This window comes from Nymphalis io, chromosome 20 (assembly GCF_905147045.1).
Source record: "Nymphalis io chromosome 20, ilAglIoxx1.1, whole genome shotgun sequence".
NCBI classification, from domain to species: Eukaryota; Metazoa; Arthropoda; class Insecta; order Lepidoptera; family Nymphalidae; genus Nymphalis; species Nymphalis io.
The window spans coordinates 4869371-4897320 of record NC_065907.1 but is presented as its reverse complement, the minus strand read 5'-3'; the positions used below and the strand labels follow the sequence as shown (position 1 = coordinate 4897320).

Below are 27950 nucleotides of genomic sequence, written 5' to 3'. Positions count from 1 at the left end.
TATATATCAAACCATTTTATAACATCCGTATCAATACCGTTAGTTATGAAAATCATTTCGAGGTAATATCCAGTTATTTTTTAGAACGTATTTGATCATGATAATACAATCGTGTCTCTCAGTTAATTATTAAATCAACCGATTATGTATGGTCGCACGTCCAGTGTCAACAAACCCTTAGCTTCCCGGTCGTCTCCTAGGACAACCCCACCACGTAGAAAGTGAATGCGCCCGCGCCGGCAAACGCGAGGCTGTAACATACGCGGATTGGCGGTCACGCGCGACGAACGCCGCCGCAAATAACGAACTCCTAATTTCAAATCTTCATAGTATTTTGTGCTAGTGTTTCTATTTTAAATAAGAAAAATGAAGACTATTTTCTTACTCCTAGGTAAGTGTATTACATATATTATTTTCAAAATATTTTTATTAACATTTTTTTATTGGCTTTATTATAAACTACCATAGAATTTCAGTTGAAATAAAAAAAAATACTATATAATATAAATATATATATATAATAAAAAAATACAATATCTCACAATTTGTCTAATAACATAAATACACATTCAAAAAAAATATACTCATTGAAAAAAATAACAACAAATTTAAATTAAATATATTTTATATTATAATTTGAAATAATAATATTGCACAATAACGTCAATAAAAGTCATATTTGTTATTCAATTAGTTAAGAAGAACTTGACTCATTACACTTGAATGCGTAGTCAGTCAATGGAAAATGCGCGGGAAAGTGTTATGATCCACTGAAGGAATTCATAACTTTTTATTTCTTATCAATAATAATAAGAACTCTTATTACGCTCCAATTAATTTGAATATACCTATCTTACATTTGAAACAGATCTAAGTGATTTAACTAAAACTTAAACAACATAAAAAATCTTATTTTAATTTGGTATTCTTTATATGAGATTAATAAAACTTATTTCATTCAAGATATTGCGATGTCAGACGTACAATAAGAATAAAATTTGATCAAATTCCTAAACGTCAAAAAAAAAAAAAAAAGAATTTCAGTAACATTTATTTTATGTATTCTTGAATAGATTTCATGTAATCTTGAATCGTAGTCTTTATACATTTTTATTATATTTCATTTAAATTAATAAAGTAATTTGATTTTTTTATATTTATTAGTAACTTTATGGACAATTTAGATATTATATTATTCATGTTTTTTTTCCTATTAACACATTAACTAGTAGAAGTTTTATTGTACGTTTTACGACAATTGGGAAGAAGCCGTCGTAAAAAGATCTTCACAAGTATTTTGTTTAGGAGTACTTAAATCTTATTATTTTTTATACGTCTTTATACTTAGAATGGAGAAATATATTATTTTAGTTTTGTATTTATCTGTGTGTGAATCAAATTATAAAAGTGTTCGATTTTTAAATAACATGTTCTCGAATGAAATATTAAAATAAAGATGTTTCATATAAATTTCGTCTAAGTACAAGTATTTTCAAATTATATTGCTGCCAATTGTGAACATATAATAATATTATAAATGTCAAAGTTTAAAAGGCATCACAAGAGATCACGTGACCCATCTGCTTGACTAACTTCTTACAAAAAAAGGATAATATAATAATTATTTTACTAATAAATATGTGATTTATATTTTTACCGGTGGATATTTTTAAATATCGACTTTGCACTTTGACGTCTGACATATCTGCAGCGACGCTTGAAGAGCTAGTCTAAGAAAATATTCGAAACTCGATAAAGACCTCGATCGAGTAAAGTCAGAAAGCGACATTGATTGCAACTAAATTAAAACATTGTTTTTATACAATATTTTAAATTTACACACATCAAAATACTAATTTGTCTCGTATATTCGTTTCTACCGTAAACGATTTTAAACATATTTTTAAGATTGGTTCGAGTATCGTGTGAAGTTTGTTTTTTACGAATAGCTTTACACATACTACGTCAACGATTGGCCGTTTGACTTTTTTTCGGATGGTTCATGTTTTCTGAGCGTTATAATACAGTATTCATAGCTGTGGTCTCAGATAAAGTGTCTAAAAGCAATCTAATCGTAGGAGATATTTTAATATGTAATATTCAGACTACTTCCTCTTTCAAAAAATAATTAATAACATTTAATAATAAATAGCCAGTCTTATATATCAGCAAAATATAAGTATGTAAAGTACAAACCTTAAGCAAGAATATGAAAATAGAAACACTATAAATAGGAAACATCGGAACAATACAACGCATAGTTTTTATCGACTACGCACGAACAATGGCTGACCGAGTGATTTCTTATTCGACATCACTAAGACTCTCAGTTTAAACGCATACTGTAGAAGTATTGTCATGTTATTTTAAATAAAAACTTTAGTTGAAAAGAGATATATATATATGGATAATAATAGATAAAAAACAATGAATTTTGTTAAAATAAAGAAAGTACACTGTAGTAACAGTTATAGCCTGTTAATGTCCCACTGCTGGTCTAAGGCCTCCTCTCCCTTTTGAGGAGAAGGTTTGGAGCTTATTCCTCCACGCTGCTCCAATGCGGGTTGGTAGAATACACATGTGGCAGAATTTCAATGAAATTAGACACATGCAGGTTTCCTCACGATGTTTTCCTTTACCGTCAAGCACGAGATGAATTATACACACAAATTAAGCACATGAAAATTCAGTGGTGGTTATAGGATTGTATGCTTTATTAAAAATTAAATTTCTATTAAACATCTAAAGTATAGGCCTAATAATATAAGCAGAAGTATGATAATGCTATTTATCTATCGATATCGATATTTTATAATTCACTTTATATTAATTTCTAAATTTTTACCCGTTTTATTGATTATGCCGGTAATGATTATTAAAATTAAAAAAATGGTTCTTTTGGTTTTGGTAACCTGCAATTAGCCATAAAAATAATATTAAGAAAAAAAAAAACTATATTGCGAATGTTCTAAGTTCAGTTTACACAAAGAAAAATATTCCATAGACAACAAACCCTGCCGTAGTATAGGCTATTAATGCCTTTACTTTACTAGACGTATTAAATTTAAGTTAATTAATTAATAATAATTACAAGCCTGGTTCAAATCTAGCCCAAAATAAAAGTTTGTTTTCAGTTTGTAAACACAAACGAATATTCGAGATATATTCAAAATATCATCTGAATCGGGTCGCATTCCCTTTCATTAATCTTCTCCAAAACATTCCGCCTTCAATTTCCTTTGAACAAATATGCAATTTCCTGATTTTGCTTTCAATGCCGCCTCGATATTTCCGCATATGTATATTTCAAAGATATTTTGATGTATCGTAAAGTTGATAGATTTAAGGTTAAGGTTACAAGCTGAAATAATTTGAACTTTGTTACTGATCTTATTTTGTAGTAAAATGAGCTTTCAAAGAAAGCAAACAGTAAATATTATCCAAAAAACCTTAGGTTTATTTTTAATTTTTATTATTTAAATTTTTATTTTATTTTTAAAACTGAGCTTCGAAAACTGTAATTATTCTGCCTTAGCAAACTATTTTTTGTACGTCGAAACGTTCTATAAAAATTAGAAGTGCAATTAACTTTGATGTTATCATTGTTTGTGTTTTATACATTATAAATATTGTTACTTTTGTAAATAAATAAATACAGCACAGAGTATGTATATACCTCAACACAGATACACTCTCTATTCCCTTAACTGTATCAATGGATGGGACATAATTAAAAATATCTTTTCATATAGGCTCTGACTTTTTAATAATCTGTTCACAAGGCTGTCAATAATTAAACGTGAAGCAACCATTGGAATGTGGATTGTACAGAGAAGAAACTTACAGGCTCAAATATATTCAAAAATTACGTTACAAATAATACGGAAGTTGGCTGGCAAGATTATCAATCGTAAATCATTATGTTTCCTTAACAATTTTAAGAACAATACACAAGCGGCAGTAATAGTGTAACAATTAAAAGATACTGATCACACTCTCATGTCAGGCCTTGTATTGTGCTATGCGTATTCAAGATTCCTGTTTTTTGTTTGCGAAATCATTAACGAACGTAGCATTATCTAATAACTGGGGTTAAGGAAATTCTTAATTGACATCTCTTACGATAAAGTATTCATTAATTTTTCTTTGTGAATTTTTCATTAAGGTTCAAGTCCTAATAACTACGACCTTTTTTCTACTAAACAGATTGATATTGGGATTAATTTTTGGTCTTTTTTACATATGAGCCTATGTAGTTTGAAGGTAATGAAGTTATGAGGTATGGCTGAGATAGTCAATTGACTATCTTATAGATCTGCTATAAAGACACAAATACAAGTGCTTGTATATGTGTGTCTAAGAAACATCTGGATAATATTTGAAGATGTCGAAATTATGTTAATCTCTAAATTGTGTGATGGAGATATTTAATTATTAATAGGAGAATTACGAAATACTTTGTTGCATCATGTAAAAAGTGTGTAATTGTACTAATACAATTTAATGTTTTTTTGCTAGCTTAGACAAGAAAATATTTAATTCAAGTGATAACGTTGTCATAAATTCATTAATAAATTAATTTCAAGTTTGTCACTCATGGGCAAATCAACGAGTCATCTTCTTGGTTATGTTAATATATCTAAGAATTTTATGTATTATGTATATTATATAAAAATAGTCGAGTTGATCTAGTGGCTTGATCATGTTATTATTAATCGAAGATTGCCGGTTCGAAATCGGGTAAATGGACACTGAATTTTCATATGATTTATCTGTATTTATAATTTATATAGTGCTCGGCAGCAACGGAAATAATATGTGGGGTGAATCTCTGCTACAATCTTATCTTCCATCCCGCATTGGAGTAGTGTGGTGGAATAAGCTCCATAGGTCTTTTCAAGAGGCCTTTGACTAGCTAGAGATATTTAATATATATATATATATATATATATATATATATATATATATATATATATATATATATATATATATATATATTATAACTATATTGGTATATATAAATATAGAATAAAAACAAACAGTAAAATAAACAACTACTAAAATATATAAAGCCAACAAACACATCTTGTACGTGTATCCTAATCTGATACGAATTAGTTGTCAATTCTACAGAGCATCGACGTATTACGGAATCCAAATACCTTCGGATTGAAGGTCTTACGATACTTTCAAAGGGATTTTGTGTATTTTATTCGTATGTAGGGTAGTAAAATATATCGGTTCGCTTTATTTAGTAACTTTATAAAATTTAACTTTGATAAAATCCGCGTATTTCACATTATTTTTCCTTAACAATACATTATATGTTTTCAAATAGTCTTTGCATTTCATTTTTATAAAGATAATAATTAAGTACAGCTTTTTAATCTAACACAGTTCGACAAATGACTATTTTTTTATTAAGGACGAGCGTATGCGCCACCTGGTAGTAAGTGGTTACCAACACCCATAGACATTGGCGTTGTAAGAAATGTTAAACACCGCTTACATCGCCAAAGCGCCACCAACCTTGGGAACTAAGATGCTATGTCCCTTGTGCCTGTAATTACACTGGCTCACTCACCCTTCAAACCGGAACACAACAATATCAAGTATTGCTGTTTTGCGATAGAATACCTGATGAGTGGGTGGTACCTACCCAGACGAGCTTCTATAAAGCCCACCAGTATTAATATAATAAATGCGAAAGTAACTGTCTGTCAGGAACGCTTTTGCGGCTAAACCATTAAACCGATTTGGTATAAATTTGATATAAAGCAAGCTTAAAGCGCCAAGAAAGAACATATGCTACTTTTTTATACGTACGCCTCTAAAACGTGGGTAAAAGTAATAACTAATATTTAAAAAAAATCTCTGTTCCGTAAGACATGTATGACTCATGATATTGTTTAACTATTTTGCTGTTTATTTTTGTTTGCTATTTGTACAAGGAAATTGTTAAAAGAACCATCATATCAACAGTTTCGACTGTAAATAATTGATTACAGCTTAATAACCGCTCATGCATGTGTATCGATTTGATTTTAATACAAACAAATTTCACGGTTTATACAAATGAGCTTTTTATTAAATCTTTTATTGTCAGATAAATAATGATCCTTGAATATACAGACAGATACAATACTTACAATATTAAATACATATGTATATTTTAATGATAATATCCATAAAAAATATGTTTAGACGAACAGACACGATTTCGTTATTTAAATTGTTGATTACATTTTGTATATAACATAATATTTTATGATATCGTTTATGTTCTTTTTTTATTTGAACTACTATATATTGGTATTAATTCCGTATTCGAAGTTAAAAGAAATAAGATGAAATATGTTGTTTTTTCACACTTTTTCAAAGTAAAATATTTATTTGACTATTTTTATTTTAGTGACCTAAATATTAAAAATATAAAATAATAATATACGTTAATAAAATTACTAATTCGATATAAAGCATGTACTAAACGTTTTTAAAATATCTATTTCTAAACTTAATATTAGTATTTTCATATATTTAATATTTATACTTCACAATGAACAATATACACCAAACATTTTACACGTATTTTATATGACAATAAATATAGGTTGCGTAATTACGGTTCATTCACTCGTTTTATTATAATACAAGTACATTGGGTTAAAAGATTAATCGACTTTTTGTGGCGAGTCAGGAGCTTAAAGATATTATATTTTTATAAGGATACGTTTGAAAAAAGAAATGCTGATTTTCTTTTAGTAGATATTATCAGAGGCTAAAAGCACACATGGTTTTGGTTTGATGGAATTGAATTTTCAATAATATAATTAATACAATGCTCCACTAAGCAATATGAAAGTGTCCGTAGCAGTAATTTATCTTTCCATTTATCTCGCTCACGCCGCATTATACTCGTATTAATATATTAATATATTTAAAACGGATATATAGCAAGCGAGTAGACCTCGCCTATACTTGAGCACAAGGGTGTGGCTTTACAGGTGATTCTGTCGAAGGTGCATTTGTTTCCCTTGATGGCATATTCAATCCTGTAATTTTAGATGGACATTATACTTACAAATAGCTTTTGTTTAAGTGTCTGACTTAAATAGCAACTATATGCCGACGTAGGATATTTATTAATGCTATAATATTTGTCATAATTAACGAATATTTAATAATTTATCACAAAAAATCCTCCATTATCTCTGCATGTGTTTTTGCGTTTTTTCAAAAACTGCACAAATAATTTTCATATTTTTTTAATTGTGAATCATAAAATTTTTCATTCATTAACACAGAATCATAAAATAAGGCGGCATATCGCAAGTGGATCAACGGCCGCATTAGCGGGGCATCTAACATTGACTCACTGAAAGCAAACTATAATAAAAATTCCAAGTCCTGTAGAAAGGCATACACGAGAGCGGATGCACAGCGCATTGTACAGATTGGTCATGACCTTGTTTCGCATCCTAGGGGCTCCCGTAGCTTCTGGCGTCTGACCAAGTCTGTGCAAAACAATTTCTGCCAACCTTCGCTGCCACCGCTCAGAAATCCGGACGGATCGCTAGCTCACAGTCCGCAAGAGCAAGCTGATCTCCTGGCTAAACTCTTTGCCGACAATTCCGTCATCGATGATTGTAGTGCACTGCCACCTACAATACCTGCATGTGGCCATACGATGCCTGACATTAAAATCAGGCAACGTGATGTGCGTGCGGAGCTGCAATCACTTGATGTACGGAAAGCTAACGGTCCCGATGGAATACCAGCCATAGTGCTGAAGAAGTGCGCAGCGGAGCTGTCTCCTGTGTTAACGCGCCTGTTCCAACTTTCTCTCTCTTCGGGAAGTGTGCCGGAGGCTTGGAGAATAGCTAATGTGCAAGCGGTTCCCAAAAAAGGGGATCGGTCTGACCCGGCAAATTATCGGCCAATAGCTATCACCTCAGTACTTTGTAAGTTGACGCGCAGTGGCTGGGCGGGCGGAAACTGAGGAGAGGCGGGAGAATCTTGTCATTGAACTCGATAGGACGTTAGATCTCATCGCCAAATGGGGCTCTGATAATCTTGTTGAGTTTAATGCCAAGAAAACACAGGTATGCGCTCTCACGGCGAAAAAGTCAACATTTCCCCTCTTCCCTCCCTCTGTGGTACTCCGCTGGTGATGCAAAGCAAAATCGCCATGCTGGGGATTGACGTTCGCTGCGATCTTAGTCCAAGGGATTACATCGAGGCTGTTATAAAAACAGCTTCACGGAAACTCGGAGTTCTGAACAAGGTGCGGCGCTTTTTCACGCCACAACAACTGTGCCTGCTGTACAAAACACAGGTACGGTCTTGCGTGGAATATTGCTCGCACCTTTGGGATGGCTCCGCTAAGTACCTACTTGAGGCCTTGGACCGGTTGCAGCGACGTGCCGTACGCATTATTGGCGACGTAAAGGTCTCAAACACCCTTGAACCTTTACAATTGCGTCGTGAGATAGCAGCACTGAGCGCTTTCTATCGACTGCATCACGGCGAGTGCTCTGAGGAATTATTCTCTCTAATTCCTGCTTCCCCCTTCCTTCTTAAGTCCACGCGAGCTGGTTCTCGATGTCACCGCCTAACTGTGACATCAATTCCATCGCGGACAAAGAAATTTGGCAACTCCTTTCTTTGTCGCACTTCCAAAAAATGGAATTCCTTACCAGCTCACGTATTCCCCTCCTCTTACAACCCGGGTTCCTTCAAACGAGGCGTGAAGAGGCATCTTGCGGGCCGGCAAGGCGAAGGCGGCTAGTGCAGAACGTTTTTCCCGTCTGTACTGACCGTCGTCGCGTTTGGACTCTACTACCACTTACCATCAGGTGGAGTAGAGTCATTTGCCCTCCCGGCGATATAAAAAAAAAAAAAAAAATTTACGTGCTTTACGAGGCACAAAAAACCCAATAACACAATAACGAGAGTCAAACTCAGGACCTTTCAATCTGCGGTCGTATAAGCTAACCACTAGACAAGGAGGCAGACAATAATACAGAAGTATTTTATATTTTTAAATCTGCTACCAAGAATGGTATAGTTTTAACTCATACATGTAATAATTGTCTTTATATATATCAGCATACATGTTTAATTATCTTTGTTAGCTCAGGTCTGCGGTGAAGGAATACAATATGAGGATTTCCTGCATTTGTCGTTGGAAATTCTAAACCCAGTGTTTACCCAGTATTTCCACCTATGTATTGTGGTTGATGAGATTCGGAACTCCTTTTTTTATGGAGATTTATGCATATTACACATATATAATTAAGGGAATATCATGTTTATATAACTATAGTCATATAACACAATTTCTTTATACTGAGTTTAATTAGCATGGCCTAAAAATATTCTGATTTAGGAATCGTCACCATCATTTTATTAAATTCCATACCAAAATTATATTATGTAAATGTACGTAAACATACAAAATGGATAATATTTAAAATGTTGGTAGGATATAGTTAACTTTAAACGCTATTTTCCCGTCACATGTGAAAAATGTAAGAAAATTATGAGAAATATCCAGGAATGTGTTACGTGAGATACGACGTGACGTACATTTTTGCAAGACGCTGTAAAGATGTGAAATATTTCATAAGGAATTTTATCTGTTCGATAAGACAGATTTCAAAGTGATTCATATTTCGTTGGGAATAAATTTAATAAATAAAACAAATTCTGTATTTTGTTCATTTTCTCTGACAAGACTTGATGGTTTTACCAGTCTGTTCTTGGAGTCAGATTTTCGGTTCCGGTCATTTTAATAAAGTAATGGTAAATGAAACCGATGCGTGAATAAAAAGGCAATAGATCGCAAGGATTTCTCGACAAGCCCGATTTAACCTTTAAATAAAAATGCTTATAAGAACTTACTTCAATGAAAATGAAATGAAGCTGAAAAAGAAAATATGAGTACTATATATGTATGTAACTGCAGACATAGATGAATGGAAAAGAAAAGTACACTGCCCTAACCCAAAAGAAAACATTTTACAAATTTTATACTTTTTCCAAAAGAATATATAACCATATTTTTTAATGCTAGCTGAGACTACATTAAGTTATAAATACAGAACGGTAAAAAACAAAAAATACATTAAATAATAATAATAATCACAAGATTTAGGTCATATACTCTTTCGATTACATCCAAGAAAATAAGTCAGTTTTGTTAAGAATAAAATACTTATTAAAAATTATAATAACGCACACATTTTTAAGTAAAATTTTAAAGTATTATTTTCCTTAGTCTCGCCTGAGTTCTAAGAGGATGTCAAAATGTATTCAAAGACACGCCTACATGTTTCATATTTAAGCACACAGCCTTCACACAATGTACAAAAATACTTTTAGCTTGTTGAAATATAACTCGCACGTAGCTACAAATTATTAATTATTAACTTAATAATCCTGGTGGTAGGGCTTTGTGCAAGCTCGTCTGGGTAGGTACCACCCATTCATCCGATATTCTACCGCAAAACAGCAGTACTTGGTATTGTTGTGTTCTGGTTTGAAGGGTGAGTGAGCGAGTGTAATTACAGGTACAAGAGACATAACATCTTAGTTTCCAGGGTTGGTGGCGCATGTAAGCGATGGTTAACATTTCTTATAACGCCAATGTCTATGGGCATTGGTGACCACTTACCATTAGGGTGGCCCATATGCTCGTCCGCCTACCTTACCATAAAAAAATCCCAACATTATAAAAAGGTTTATTTACGAAAAACATATAATCCGTGTGGTACGACATATCTCTCTGTAAAGTGTTTTTATGTGCCTCATATATTATTATGTTAACCGTATCGTTCGTAGGTAAATTTAAAGGCTGTATATACCGATCGAAATCCTAGGTTGAAATTTCAGTTTGGGTAAAAAAAATATAGCTAAACTTTTCTCACAAAACCCTCAAATCTTGGGTCAGGAGGTATGAAGTAGACAAATATAAATTCCCGTATCTCGAAAAGCACGTTTTTTTTTTTTTATAGATTATATAAATGCGTACAGCCGTTGCAGCTTAGGTCTTGCAGTTGGGGTCTAATTCTACTAAAAAATTGTCACTTTATCGCAATCCAATCGCAACGAATCGAAATATTTGCCTATTCTACTAACATAACGAAACAGTTATGGTGTCATCTCATTGGTGAAATTGAAGGAATAGAGTGTGACTATGCATGCTCACACACACTTGTGAACAATAATATCTACTATGCAGATTGCGGGCACGAGGATTTTTTTATAAAATATATTTTAACGTGTTTATTATGTTCAATCAAACCAAGTTTTATATAATTTCAAGCAAGATGCTAAAAATGTATACGATATTAAATTGAAAAGCGCACGTCCACTTCCTGTTGCGCATTTCCGTTGCATTCACGAAATTAGTCTTACAAATTGAGATATTGAGAGATAGCATCTTACAGACTAATGTATTAAGAGAGCTCAGAATGGTGACTTACAATTTATTTTTATTTAATGGTGGATTGCACCCTTTTAAAAGAAAGAGAGATTCATCAAAATATAATATAGTATATATAATTTTCGTCAGAGGCTGAGCTCACGTGTTGGGGGGGCTTAAGTCAGCGGAGGTCTTGCTTGCTTCATATCATCCATAACGATTCAGTTGTTTAGACGTGAAAGTGTAACAGGCAGTCAGACGAACAGACAGACAGAGTTACTTTCACATTTGTGATATTAAAATAACAGTAACAGCCTGTTAATGTCCCACTGCTGGGCTAAGGCCTCCTCTCCCTTTTGAGGAGAAAGTTTGGAGCTTATTCATTTATTTATTAGTAATATTAAAATAGATCGGCTTGAATTGGCATTAAAATTAAAATATTGTAATGCCGTATCTAACCACATTACAAACTTATCTTACGTTTATATTTTTAATATAAAAACTTATTTATAAGGTAGAGTATTTGAAATTCAAGGCATTGACTAAATATGTTTAACAAAAATATTAATATATATGGTTATTGAAGTAAATATGTTATGAAATTAATGTATCTTACTCGCTTCCTCATTAAGTAAATGAATAAGACATACATAAACAGGTTAGTAAAGTAATATCCTGTGCGACTAGTAACGATCGGGACCTTCTACGTTTAGGGTAACTCTATACCACGGAGATGACCCAAAGATATACTATAAGACCGAAAGATATAATATATAAAATGAGTATAAACAAACAAAAATATGTTTAAAATGAATAAGTTTTTAACTGGTTTTCTTATATAGAAGCCAATCCGATAAGCGAGCTTATGATGTCATATATCTTTTTACAGGCTTTTTAAGAGAAACAGTTATATATAAATATAAAAACAGCTTTATGTTATATAAATCAAATGCAACAAATAAAACATAGGAAACAAAACTTAATACGTTTCCATTAAAAAGTTTACTTAATTATTACAAAATAATACTAGCCATTACTACTGATAATATTGTACCTATAATTTTATATCTTTGAATATATTAAAAACAATTATTTTAAGTTTCTATTAATTAACAGCATACGGTGATATGTGGACCAGTTAGTTTATCATTCATTCCTAATATAAATCTAATATCAGATTAAAAGTTAAAATACTTTATAAAATTGAGTATGAATTTCAAATAGCATATTGTTTTAACTGTCATCCACTAGTGTAAGACAGCGGCATGCAATATTTAATACTATATTATACGATATAAAGCCATATGGAGCGATGTGTCATGTGAAAATCCAGCTCTCATGCACAGTCGTCCAGAAATTATCGTCTTCCGTCTGTACTTTGTTATTACGCAATGTTATCCAATGCTTACATAGCAATCCTATCCCCATTCCTTAACGCATAAAAAACCAGTTAAATTCTCATTTATTAGTGGTTTGCGGGTTTATGGGGATGCAATTTACATATTAATAGTAAGCTTCCTGATCAATATTTATGTTTTCAAACTCATTGCTTGTACAGACTGTTCAAATGGCAGGGGAGTACAGATAAAAAAAACAACTTTGATCTTTAATTAAGATGACATAATTGGTCGAGATCTAAAATATAGTCTATGGTATGGTATGGCTTTGGAGGTAAAACTAAAATGGATATAAGTAGTTAATAAATAATGATATATTGATCAAAAATCATTTACAATATATAATAGAGCAATTAATAAATCTAAAATGTAATGTGTAAATTTAAGATATTTTTGTTATATCTAATTATTCTGCCATTGGAATAGACTACAGATGGAATACTTGGGCGGCAATCGAGCGGTCACGGGCTAGTATCCTTCAGATTTGATTAATTTTGCTTGTTTTGGAATTGCGTATAGTTAACAAAGCTCTACAGCAATATTGTGGCTTTGGGATTACAATATTACACCGCTGTGTGTTCATTATATAATAGATATAAAGTCTATTTAATTGAATATATAATATTCTGTATATAAATGAATATATCTTATTCATTAGAGTTTTTGTTTTGTCATTTATACTAATACTTTAATGTATAATGGATTTATATTTGAAGGATTTTTTTATGGCAATGATACTTTATCTCGTTAGGGTATAAAGAAAGCGGGGTCGGGGTAATTAAGAGAACGGCTAAAGCCAAGATAATTTCAGATTTCGCTCACGCGTCTCTTACCTGCTCCTCTCGGCGCGTGATCTCATTTCTATGCTTTTTCCATCTGCAACGACCGCTAGAATTGTATTTAATTATTTGTTTTCGCATTGGTTATAATTTATCTCGCACTAAGCTGTGTAGAATAAAAATTGCGAAGGATCATGTGTCTCGGATGCAATTGTACCACATATAGCCCTAATCTTCTTCTAAAAAGGAGTAAATACTCTGTCTGCTGCAATGCTACTTTTCAGTTTAACTGCCTCGTTGGTCTAGTGGCTTGATATAAGGCCGCAGACCCGAAGGTCCTGGGTTCAATTCCCAGGTCGGGCCAATAAAAAAGTTATTGGTTTTTTTTTGTCAGAAAATTCTCAGCAGCAGCCCGGAGTCTGGAAGTTGGAAGTGTGTACACCCCGTGCCTCGGAAAGCACGTAAAGCCGTTGGTCCTGCGCCTGAACTCTTTCCGGTCATGTCGGATTGCCGTCCCATCGGATTATGAGAGTTAGGGAATAGAGAGTGCACCTGTGTTTGCGCACACACTTGTGCACTATAATATCTCCTGCGTAGTTGGCTATCTCTCTTGAAATTGGCTGCCATGGCCGAAATAGGTCTGGAGGACATTATTATTATTATTATTTATTACTTTTCAGTTTATTTTTGGCTCTTGTACGTGTCGAAGTTTTTCTAAAGTGAAAAGTAATATTAGGTATTACGTACACACGTAAATTAATTATGAAACAATTTAAGAAGATTAGTATTCATATAATCCTCTACTTCCTTATATCAATCAATCTCTACTTCCGTAATTTGGTAATGTAATTAAGCTAATTTTACGCTTCATTTGAATTATAAAAAATTAATTACATGTAATATAATTAACGTTTCGCTTTACATCGGAAATTGTATTAAAGAAGTTATTTTATTTATACATATTAGCACTAAAATTATATTTATAAACATTAATAGAGTTAAGTATTATATATTTTACTACAACTTACCATCAGGTGGAGTAGTCATTTGCCCTCCCGGCAAATATAAAAAAAAAATAAAAAAATAAGTTACGGATTCCATATGTCTATTACTATATATTTTGTTGTCTCATAAAAATAAAACTTTGACCAATAAAGTTTCCACACATAAATAAATGAATGAAAAACAAAAATAAAATTAATATATTATTTGTAATAAATTACTATGGTAGTGGTGACCACTCACCATCAGATGGCCCATTTGTCTGTCCTCCTACATATGTTATCAAAAAAACTTTAAGGAGCATAAAGGTAACTAGTAGTATATCTCATAAAAGGCAATTGAGACTTCATTATAATTATCATACATGATAAATAATAAGGTTTTTAGGCAACAAAATTAGCACAGAAATATTTGAATATTCTTCATTGGTTCATGGAATTGGTTCACCAATTGTTCGTGTGACCTTGAGAATTCGGTTAACTGGTGTGGGAATGTTCCAACAATGTTCCGATGGTAGTGTTCCGTGACCTCCGTATTGTTTTTAAATTCTCTCGTTCGCGTTTCTTAATATTGTATAACATTAAATTATATTTGTGGGAATTAATTTGCGGATTTGCGGTACGACCCAGTTCATTGTCTTGTTACAGACGTTTTAATAAGTAATTACGTTTTCATTATTTATTATCGTTGTGTATTTTAATATATTCACTAGGTAATATCGGATATTTATTTTATAAAGTAAAGTTATAAATTGTCAATGTCGTACTGCTGGGCTAAGGCATATTTTCCTCTTGAGCAGGTTTTGGAGCTAATTTAATCACGCATTCCCAATGCGGGTAGGTACACATGGTACACATGGGGTACATTTTCATTTGATATATGCATATCCTTACAATGTTTTTATTTATTGCCGAATATACTTATACTTGTTATTTTTATGCTTAGCATATGAACAGAATGTTATAAATAAGATAATTAACATTAATTGTCATCTCTAATATGGCAGCCGATGCAATATATAATGAGCAATTTGACGCCCTATTGCCGATGTCAGTAACGGCGGCCTTTATCAACGGATAATACTCAACTGCTTAGGGTAATTATATAGTGCACAAGTGTACAAGTAAACTTCGGGCTGTATTGAACATTTCTTGGAGAAAAATCCAATGCTTTTATGTGCCCGACCTAGAACTTCAAACCTTTCAAACCGAAACCTCATGATCTGTAGTCGAAGAGGCAAACCACATTATTATCAATTATGATATATATAAAACATTATGATTAGAAGCTTTGACTCACCACAGTTGTCAAACTATGTAAGTTCCAATTTGGAATTATTAACTAGTTACAAATGTATCATAATACTGCGGATATTGTTTCATAACTAACCTTCATACAATCTTGAATAAATCTCTAGATACTGAGTTGAAATTAAATTGGAGCTATATTTACAGTGCCTTGGCAAACTGGTCTAATTTATTAAGAGTAAAACGAATCCATTTGTTTGTAGCCGATAGCGCTTAATCACTTAGACGCACCCACTTTGCTTACTAAATCTAAGTGAAAAAACAGGTCAGTATTTTTATTTACTTTAGTTAATGATAGCTCATCATTCATTTAGGAATGGGATTGGGATCAAAGATTCTTTTGTTTCTGCTTTCTTGATCAAAGTATTGCAGGCTATTTGATTTGTGTATCGTCATTGTTATTTCTCTTGATACAAATCAAACCAAGTTTTCATTGTATGTACTTACCTTAAAATCGAATAAAAAAATATAAACGTAAATATTTTTTGTAATATGGATACTTGTTCTGGTTAGTGACAGTTATAATAAAAAAGACTTTCATCCAATCACGTTGACAAAAAACATTAACTACTCAAAGTTTTAAGTTTGAACAACAAATTATTTACAAACTAATACATTATAAGTATAAATAAAATTGACATCAAACCAGCGTTCGGTGATATTGTTGCCTTATACGGGAGAAAAAATAGGGTAAACAAATTTGATATTTCTTAATTATTATATGTATTTAAGCATAGAGTATATTTTAGTGAAATAATTCTTGGTATTTTCCTCATCCTTATTTCTCTTTTTTTTAATATTCATACGACAAATAGATTCTATATTTTAAGCATAACATAAGAGTACATTTGCCAACAACGGTATTACTTGCATCTTTACTATAAGGTATATTTTTTTACATATACGAATATCTCATTGTGCAATGTGTTAACAAATTTAAACGTAAAACTAAACAAAGCGCTTTATTCATGGACGAGAGTATAACAAGTGGCTAGAATGTGAGATTTCGCCTTTATGCACATACTTTTTAGTACATTTTTTTATAATTCTTTTCATTTATTTTTCAATGAATAAAAGCAAATACTGAAATGTGAAGTTTTACTATTTTAAAAAGAAAACACGATTCATAAACCAAGGTCACAACTTCAAATTCGGGTATGCATCAATTGGTTTTCTCCTTAATAGGAATAATGTACTTACTAACTCATTTAAATTATTTTAGCTTCAATGCTATTCATATACATTTCAATGTCAGTCTTATCTTTCTCATTATGTCATTGACGTATAAAAAGGAGCATTTTGTAAATGTTCCACAGCTGGACTAAGGTTTTGTATCCTATTTGATAAATAAGCTTATAATTTATTCGAACACGCTTCCCCAATGTGGTTTATTTAACACACATTTGGTAGGTTCTTATTTAATGATATATTCCTTCACCGCCGTGCACGAAATGTATTAATAACATATATAAAGCACATTAGTCTCAGTAGTTCTTGACCGGGTTTGAAGGTTTGGGTTTAATCTTAACTTAACGTGTTGTGACTACTAGACTTTTCGCCATTTATATTATTATTATAATATAATACAATTTATATTATTTTACTTGTATCGTTAACGAAATTTAAAAATTAATCTATTTATAAAAGTATCACGATACACTATTACAGAGCATTATGTTAATTAAACTGAACTAAATTTGTATTTATTTATATTATATATATTTGCGAAAACAAATTATACCTACAAGAAATATTGTGTCGTTTTCCAATACTGTTATCATAATTCATAGCTCGAAATCTTCTAACAATATCAAGAATTTACAAACAAAAACAATTCAAATCTAGTATTAACTGCCATCATATTATTATTGCAAAGACAAACATTAACAATAGCACATAACAAGCTTAACTAAGCTAATATAAATATGTATATATAGAATATATGTCCCATGCATAAATGGAAGGTGAAAATTCAATTAAATGCAAATACTCTTCGTCCGTTATCCATTTGCTTACCTTCACAAGCCAATACCGCTCCTGAATGGAATGAAATCCTTTGATTTAAACTTGTATATTTAGGTCATATTCATTCTAGAAATTCAATAGATTCTGGCTATTTGTTGTTTGAACATTGAACAATTGAATGTATAGAATTTCCTAATGGAATACGGTGAATGTTTTGAACGTATTTATTTTACTAGTGTTGTGTTTATTTTAGCTTTGTGTTTTCATTTTAAAATTTACGGATTAAAATGGACTTAAGGTTTTTTTGTAACGTTTTATTTTTGGAAATTTCGTTTTTTTTTAAAGATAAATTTGATAACCCTTAACAGGAAATTATGTTCTTTTCCTCGGACAAGTTAAGGTAAGATTTAAGCCCGATATTGGTATACGTAGGTGCTAAGTACACAGCCACACAGAGGCATATAATCTAGGATCATTAATTTATACATAATAATGAAAAAACAAGAAAGTTGAGTGAAACACGTTATACACAGATATCGTAACTGTTCCCTTACAATCAAAGTCTAATAGAACAGCAATCAGATAAGACCAGATGGAGATCAGACGCAGGTTCAACGTGCTTTTCGGGGTAAAATACAGCGGTTACCAACTTTTTAACTTAAGGATGCTACTCACAATTTAATGACAGGAAAATTAAATAACTATCATTCGTATGACCTGGGGTTTGAATCCGGGACAATCAAATTTACACCCTTTTGAGCTAGTCGCAAGAACAACGGGGTTGTTAGAAATAACCTAAGGCAAGGTATTCGAACATCTGACTATCTATGTAGCGATCTATCTAATTATTATTACCACTCCCGGAGCCCATAATTTCCGCTAATAAATTCGAACCTGCAATATAATAATGCTTTCACTGTTCACCGCATTTATAATGGCAGCGGCTCGCTAACGACAAACTAAATATTTCACATGCTTGTTTGAACATAATTACGCCATACAAAGTTTTAACTGCATGGAATTCTTTGAGTTTAATTTGATGTCATTGTATTACTGTATTAAATTTCTGCTAGTGACATCTTGTTACAGAAATTATTTGTTGGATGTGAGAATCTTTTGTTCGATAAATTGCTCTTTCTGGAGACAGTCTTCAAATTAACGTCATAATAAATATAAAGGGGTTTTCTTCTAAATAGTACAACATATTAGTATCCTTCAATTCAGTAGTCAGGTGAACATAGTGACAGAAAAATAACTTATTTCTGTAAAAAGGCTTTTTCACGTCTTTTTGTTTCAGGAGATTATTCCACTAGGCTTTTCGTGACTATACTTTTTTACGATACGAGGTTATAAAGATTACAAATATACAAAAAAATACGCTCAAAACATAACCTATTTATTGTCGTCGGTTAAAAAGAGTGTTAACCTGTTAAATTCAAAATAATAAAAAACATAACTCAACTCTTTGTTACCGAGTTATAACGTATATTTTTAATAAACAACACAAAATGTACGTGTAATACTTATTCATATAAACAGCTTGTTATATAAATACTATTAAATTTCACAAAGCCGCTGTGACACTTTCACTGTAATATCTCATAATAATCTTATTTTGACCTTGTGTCAAAAATATAAACAATGCTTTCCACTTTCGAGGTATTTTATGTTGCATTTAATAATAATCATGTGAAACAAAGAAAATAAATAATAATGCTAATCTTCTGATCAAATTTTGGCCAACGAATGTCTCCTACGCTAGAGATATAGTACATAAGTTTGTGCATAAATACTAGTGCACTTTCTATTCTCTCACTCTCATAGTCTAGTGAGAATCGGGATGGCTATCCGACACGACAGGAGATCAGGCGCAGCATCAACTGCTTTTTGGTCCGATCCGTAATTTATTTATTTATTCGTACAATCCCATAGAGTCCCATAGAGATTTAGTTTAACATTAACATAACTAAATGTTGTGATTAATAATAAGTCAACACATAATGGATATAGTAAAAACAAACAACAGTTAAATATAACAAAACGAATAATCATGTGCATGTCTAAATTTCTTTACACAATTTTAGTTTTTAATGCATGGGTAATTAGAGTTATATTACGTTGTATATCTTAAACGTCATCATGGAATCGTATGTTTTTATTTTAAACACGTTTATTTGTGGTAGCTAGTTTTGCAGAAAAATATCATCTTTACCACGAAGAAAGTTTTTCTATTAGGTAAAATGACTTGCGTAATTTTATACTTAAAGTGTAATGTTGGTTACATTTGATTGTAGCATGATTATATAAATTGATGTTCAAATCCTAAGTCTGAACAGCTTAAATAACTCTTTTGCCTTGGTTTAAAAAAAAATCTAATTTTCCAAGTCTTTGTTTTAGTTATCAATTATAATAATAATAATAATATCCTGGGACATTTTTCACACACGGCCATCTGATCCCAAATTAAGCTTGTACAAAGCTTGTGCTATGGAAACCAGACAACTGATATACTACATATACTACTTTTCTTTTGTAAATAAATACTTATATAGATAATTACACCCAGACTCAGGACAAACAGACATTTTCATGCACACAAATGTCTGTCCTGGGTGGGAATCGAACCCACAACCTTCGGCGTGAAAAGCAAGTGTTCTACCAACCACGCCAACCGGCTCTAGTTATTGCTTACAAAGATATTTAGAGTAAATGAATTTATAATCTACTAGTTTTCGGCCGCGATTTCCCACGCGTTTTTGGGGTAGGCAGGTGTTCGGTATAAAAAGTAGATATATCCTTCCTTGGGGTTCATGCTTATTTTATAGCAAATTTCATCAAAATCGGGTCATTAGTTTAGGCGTGAAAGCTTAACAAGATAGAGTTACTTTCGCATTTATAATATTAGAATATTATATTTATAGTATCTTTTTTATATAAATAAATATGTATTATTTTATTTCTAGTTAAGTATTAATGATAATATTTAAATTAATTTTTATCATACAGACAAAAGACGTTTTTTGCAAATTGCAAATTAATTTGTTTTCTAGATTAGACAAGACAGCATAATTGTAGAAATGTAACTGATAACAAATCTTTCTGACATTAAAATGTTTATTTATTAAGTCTTTGTGCAAGCCCGTTTGGGTAGATACCCACTCATCGGATATTCTACCGATAAATAACAATATCAAGTTATGTTGTGTTCCCGTTTGAAGAGTGGATGAGCCAGTGTAACTACAGGCTTAAGGGACATAACACCTTCGTTCCCATGGTTGGTAGTGATGACAGAACCGATGTCTATGGGTAATGCACTCACCACCAGGCCCATTTGCCCGTTTGCATACCAATTTTATAAATATAAATGTAAATGAAATAAACACTTAAGTATAGATATTGTTATAATTTAATGCATAATATAAATTATTGTTAAAAATTTCGATTTTAACTTTATATTTCCTCATATTTGACGTATCATATGTAAATATCAAGAGAAGCTATATAATTAGCACAAACTAAAAAATTATTTTCATCTCAAAAGGTTAACAAAAATGTCTGTTCACACAAAAATATGATAACAGACTTCGTTATATGCATGAACGAGCTTCATGCGGCCCGCTTCTCGTCAATTAAGTAAGCAGAGGTAGGATTTAGTAATTCTAATTTTTGTAAAAAATGTTTTATCACGTGCTATTTTTGGTTAAAGAAATTGTATATGTTAACACATAATGTATTTTTAACGTGCTAAAAAGTTTTATTTCATTTTTATTCCAACGATCATAGACATTTAATTGTATGAATCATCACTTTCGTCGCCAGTGCCACAAACTTTGGGAACTAAGATCACTCTCCCTTCAAACCGGAACACAACAATACTAAGTACTGCTGTTTACCGCAAAACCTATGAATATCTCATGAGTGATTGGTGGAAACCAAGATGAAACTGATGACAAATATAGTCAGGTAACCTGCATGTGTCTTATAATATTCTGCCACGTGTGTATCCATAAAAAATGCAGCTTGGTTTCCATCAAACGGCTTAAGCTCTAAACTTATCCATAAAATGAGAATTGCTTTTGAGCTTTTGCCCGGATTTTTTTTTTATTCAAACATGATAACACAAGTAACGTGGTTTATAAATATATATTTATTATGTAATTAAACATATAGTGTGTTAATAAATATATGTGTAAAACAAACATTTTTTTACGATATTGCGATTTGCTTGAAAACTTTAGTAAGGTTACTTGATACAAAGACTTAAGATTATATTAGGCCACATGGTAATGTTTACCGTCGACAAATGTTTACTTATACAGCAAAATGCAGCAAATATATACGGAAAATATTAAGGCAACTGTCAAAAGGAAAGAAAATAAATTATCTTCACAAATAAGTATAAAATAAGGCTTTGTGTATGCCCGGCGGTCACATGTAATTAGGGATATTCTTATCATTTGATAATAAAAACGAAACAGAATTATAAAATGGAATAATCTTACATAAGAAAGAAAATGATTAAAATAATGATGAACAGAAGTGAAAGTATTTATTTGACCGTTGATAATTATTTAAAAATTAATTGATTCGTGTATCTTTATTTTAAAAAAATAATATTCCCATATTAGATATATCAGGAAAAAAACCACCTATGGGAACAATACATTTCATCAATGTTTGCCGATGATTTTCGAAGCATAGCGGTAAATTGTGATCCAAATTAGGGATATCCTATCCTTTTTTTTATAGAATAGGAAGGCGGACGAGCATTTGGGCCACCTGATGGGAAGTGGTCACCAAACGCCCTTAAACGTTGGCATTGTAAGAAATGTCAACCATCGCTTATACAGCCAATGCGCCACCAACCTTGGGAATTAAGATTTTATGTCCCTTGTGCCTGTAATTACACTGGCTCACTCACCCTTAAAACCGGAACACAACAATAACAAGTACTGCTGTTTTGCGGTAGAATATCTGATGAGTGGGTGGTACCTACCCAGACGAGCTTGCACAAAGCTCTACCACCAGTAAATCTTTTCATCCTGAAAAATGAAGTCACAAACGCTCTTAAAAAAGCTAAAACGGGAAAATCAACCGGACCGGATAACGTTCACATAGAGGTACTCAAACTTATTGAAGACGAAAATATTGACTTCCTGATTAAATTCTTTAACTTGGTATACGACTCTGGCCACTTACCCAAAGACTGACTAATCTCAACTTTTATTACGCTTCCTAAGAAGACCAACGCAAGAAGATGCGAAGAGTTTCGACCGATTATGAGCCAAGTATTGAAACTATTTCTGAATATCATCCACGAGCGAATAAGAGCTAAATGCGACGAACATCTCGCAGATAGTCAGTTTGGTTTTCGAATAGGAGTGGGCACGAGAGAGGCTCTTTTCGCAATGCAGGTTCTCGTACAAAAATGCAGAGACATGCAACAAGACGTTTTCCTTTTTTCATCGATTACGAAAAAGCCTTTGACAGAGTACTGCATGACCGTCTAATTGCAATATTACATGATATCGGCTTAGATGACAAAGATGTACGTATTATCCAGAATCTGTATTGGAACCAGAAGGCTACTGTACGAGTTGGGCTGTATATTATCACCCACGCTATTTAATTTGTACTCGGAACAAATAATAGCAGAAGCAATTGAAGGCCAAGAATGTGGAGTCAAAATAAATGGCCGGTATATTAACAACATCAGATACGCTGACGATACAGTCCTAATAGCATCATCTCCTGAAGAGCTGCAATTAATTATGAGCCGTGTTAATGAGTGCAGTGAAAACGCTGGTCTGAGGATGAACCTATCAAAAACGAAGATCATGGTGTTATCTAAACATAGCTTCGATGACATTGTTATCATTGTAGCAGGCCAAAAAATTGAGAGGGTGCGCAAGTACAAATATCTGGGGACATGGCTTAATGACACCTGGAGCTGTGAACAGGAGGTAAAGACTCGCATCGAAATAGCTCGAAGTGCCTTCTGCACGTTGAAAAAAGTACTCTGCAATTGCAGACTTAAGATCCCTGTGCGCATACGACTCCTACATTGTTACATCTGGCCTATACTTCTTTACGGATGCGAGGCGTGGACAATTAAAGAAGACCTCAAAAAACGTATAGAAGCTTTCGAGATGTGGGCTTATAGACGTATGTTGGCCATTAGTTGGACTCAAAAGGTCTCGAACGTGGAAGTTCTGCGACGCGTCAACCAAAAACGGCAACTTTTGGAGACTGTCAAGAAGAGAAAAGTTGCATATCTCGGACACGTGCTTAGGCATGAAAGATATGAACTTTTGCAACTGATTATGATGGGAAAAGTTGCCGGAAGGAGAGCTGTTGGGCGCAGAAAAAAGTCTTGGCTGTGCAACATCCGTGAATGGACGGAAATATAATGGACGGAATTCGCGAGTGCTGCCGAACTCTTTCGAAAATAATAGTACTAATAATGCTACAAATTAATGAAAAAAAAATATTATCCAGATCCATCTAGATTTATAATCGTGACATTTTTCTTCTAATGAAGCTACGAATTATAAACATAAATGAAGCTAATGAAGACTCAGGTGTGCTTGTCCGAATTTAGATCAGCGCTCTTCCGTCAATAAGTCTACGTGTTCTCAATGGGTTATCTCGGCTCAAGCCGAGATAACCCATATATTATATACTTAGCTTATTACTTTATCTAATGAGATAAAGTAATAAACTAAGTATATAATATAATTCTATGTCAATTGTTAGTAGAAACTAACAAGGCAAATTAAAAAGAAATACTTCATGTATCAAAGCATATTCTATTTTTAAATTAAATAAAAAAATACACTGCTTATAAAGTTTGAATGAATAAAACCTGTTTTAATGGTCGCTCACATACGAGTCGCCCTTTCCTCAAACCACACTATGAAATGTTTTTCTTTTCAAAATGCGAACTCTTTCAAATGTGTTTAATTAAGTCTCGGTGAGAAGTCCACGGCTTTCATACAACTCCCATTTAGTTTTTAAGCTTCCCTGAAAATTGTACGCTTAACATTTCAAGTAGAAACTCATTATTCGTCAAGAAAATGTCCCTTGTTCCAAAAACACTACGAGGACCTTTTTAAAAATGAAATAAAATACATTATTTTCAATCAAAGAATTCAATGACTAATAATAGTTTAGATTTTATTTATGAAAATTGTGCAGGCAGACTAGCAAATGGGTAACCTGATGGTAAGTGGTCATCACAGCTCATAGACTGAAACTGTTAGAAATATATAGGGATGGTCCCTACATCGCCAATGCACCACCAACTTTGGAAACTAAGTTGCTATGACCCTTGTGCCTGTTGTTACATTCATGATACACATACATGATCATGACATGACACATAAAATAATAGTCTCGGTGTTGCTATATACGTATAGTACGTATAATTCAAATAAAATGATATATTGAGGTTGGGTTTTATAACATTTCGAGTAACCTATTATTCTAAATACAAAATCTTTTAATATCAAAAAGTTCAACCTAAATATATTTCCAGTCTATGCACTTAAAATTGGACACGCTTTTATTTACGTAATACAGTAGCCAGGAAATACACTACAATTTATATTCCCATCGTAATAATATGCCTGTGACTTTTTTTATGCGGGCTCCGCATTCGCGCCGTGAACGCCCGTAAAGCGGGCTCCAGACACTTGTATGAATCATGTTGTAAATTCACGCCACTATTGTACCGCGCATAAAAACATGTACTACACACTCAATCGTGCATAATTTTAGTTCAGTTTAGTTCACACGCTCAACGAGCAAAGTCACTGAAATATTAGCTTCTGCTATATCCGTGACCTTTTGCGCTAAGGCTATAGAAGTGGATTGTTTTCATGGCTTATATTCACGCGTCAGTGTTCCCAGGCCGCGAACCGGTCGTGAACGCAAATGCATTCAGAGTCACACCGTTAATGTTTTAAAGTGCATATTTTTTATATTTTTTGTATATATTAGTCAAAGAGATGTTGCCCATGTTATTATTAACGTGGCGATTAATTGAATGGTATAAAAACTAGTCTCGCGGCGGGTTACTACTGGATGCTATGTTTTTATGTTTATCGGTCAAACGGTGTAAACGGATTGTACTCTATAACAGATATACCAAGAATAATAATACATGTCATTATATTTACTTAAAGCGCACAGCTATAGCAGAAACTAATATTTTAGCGTAGATGTTTGTTAAGTAAACCTAAAATATATGTAGTTGTGAACGATATTATTTTTTAACGCTGGAAAAACGCATTACGCGTTTCTCCCACGGGAACAGTGGAGATGGGGGGGGGGATGTGGGGCTCGCCAGTGTCCAAGGCGCCGAGTGCGCCCCGAACAACGGAATACCCACTAAAAAACCAGCGGTACCCCTTTCGGATTGCTTGCGCATGCCACCGTGACCAGAATTCATACCCTGATTCAAGCAATAGTCTGGACCATACTTTAATTTAGCCCTCAAAGAATTATACTTGAGATTGTTGAATTAAATGAAAATAGAGTTGGCTCGGAAAATACGAATAAGTTATAATACTCTAGCGAAACATAAGAATTATTTTTTTACGTCCAATATATATTATTATTTTATATTATTATTTTTAGCGTAAGTTGTATCTAATCTAGGTTATGAAATAAGAAATATTTATGTACCTTTCATACCCGTACAAAAAGTAGTCAAATTGACGAGCCGGTTTGCGTGGTTGGTGGATGCTTGCCTTTCACGCCGACAGTGGTCGGTTCGATTCCCACCCAGGACAGATATTTGTGTGCATGAACATGTCTATTTGTCCTGAGTCTGGGTGTAATTATCTATATAAGTATGTATTTACAAAAGAAAAATAGTATATGTAGTATATCAGTTGTCTGATTTCCATAGTACAAGCTCTGTACAAGCTTAATTTGGGATCAGATGGCCCTGTGTGAAAAATGTCCCAGGATATTATTATTATTATAAAATTAAACAGTAAAAAGGAGCCGCTTTTAGATATTTTATGACGATTTTATGACGAGACGTAATATGTGTTATCATTATGTCTATCTTTATTATGAAAATCAAATTAGATTTACATTGTACTTTGAATGTTGACAATGTTTGTTTTAGGTTTTAATATAAAATATTTTTTAAACTAGATTTACTGAAAATAATAATTTGAAATACAATATATAAAATTTTAAATAAAAATTTCGACAGCGTTAGATGTTTATATTTAATATATATTTTTTATTTGTTGGAAATAAATAAAACTCAAACTCATTTAGTTAAATATTTTAAGATTATTTATATCATTATCATATTGAGACAAATTCATTCATATCATTTTCTGTTTGTTTTAATAATTAATTAATTTTGATTTCAGTCACCTAACCTCGTTATTCTTTATTATTTTATTTGACTCCCTCGTCTAGTAGATAGATCCCGAGGTACTGGTTTCAAACATTGAGTTGGGCCAGTAAAGAGTATTGAGTTTTTCTTTTAAGAAGTTCTCATTAACACCACCACCAGTATGGAAGTAGGCAGTTTTATTTCCGTGCTGGTGGTCCTGCGATTGAATTTTGTTCCTTCGAGTTGAATTTTCCATCCCATCAGATTACGAAAGTGAAGGAATAGAGAATGTACCTACATAATAATATGTCATCCGCTGTTAGCCAATATCGGTCAGGACATAATTATCATTATTAAATATTCCTGTCGACATAAAGTCTATTGAGTGTATATTTAATTTACGCGATTACCTCTAGGTAACCAATATTGAATGACATTAAATTTTGTATAATATTTAAAGAAAATTTGACGTCTTGAGCATAAGCTATGATAGTTTATGGACGAAATCACTTTCGCAATTTAGATTATGGCTAAAATTATTTTATAAAATAAGTCATTACTACATGTCAGTATAATCATTATTTTAATTTATTTTATATGAAATTGTTATTTAATAGCCATATTACAAATTACAAATAAACGAACAACCAATTTTATTACAGAATTAATTAATGATATTATAACAAATTAAATCAAAACATTATAAAGTAAATC

General features: G+C 32.3%; 1 protein-coding gene across 1 annotated transcript in view; it reads left to right on the top strand.

Annotated features, from left to right (window-relative positions):
* The first annotated feature begins 265 nt into the window (after window positions 1–265).
* Window positions 266–27950, top strand: part of LOC126776571 (transcription factor SPT20 homolog) — a 52184-nt gene continuing 24499 nt past the window's right edge. Inside the window, exon 1 of the mRNA XM_050499197.1 lies at window positions 266–391. Within this exon, the coding sequence (XP_050355154.1) occupies window positions 367–391 (25 nt within the window). The 5' untranslated portion in view covers window positions 266–366. The remainder of the gene's footprint in view (window positions 392–27950) is intronic.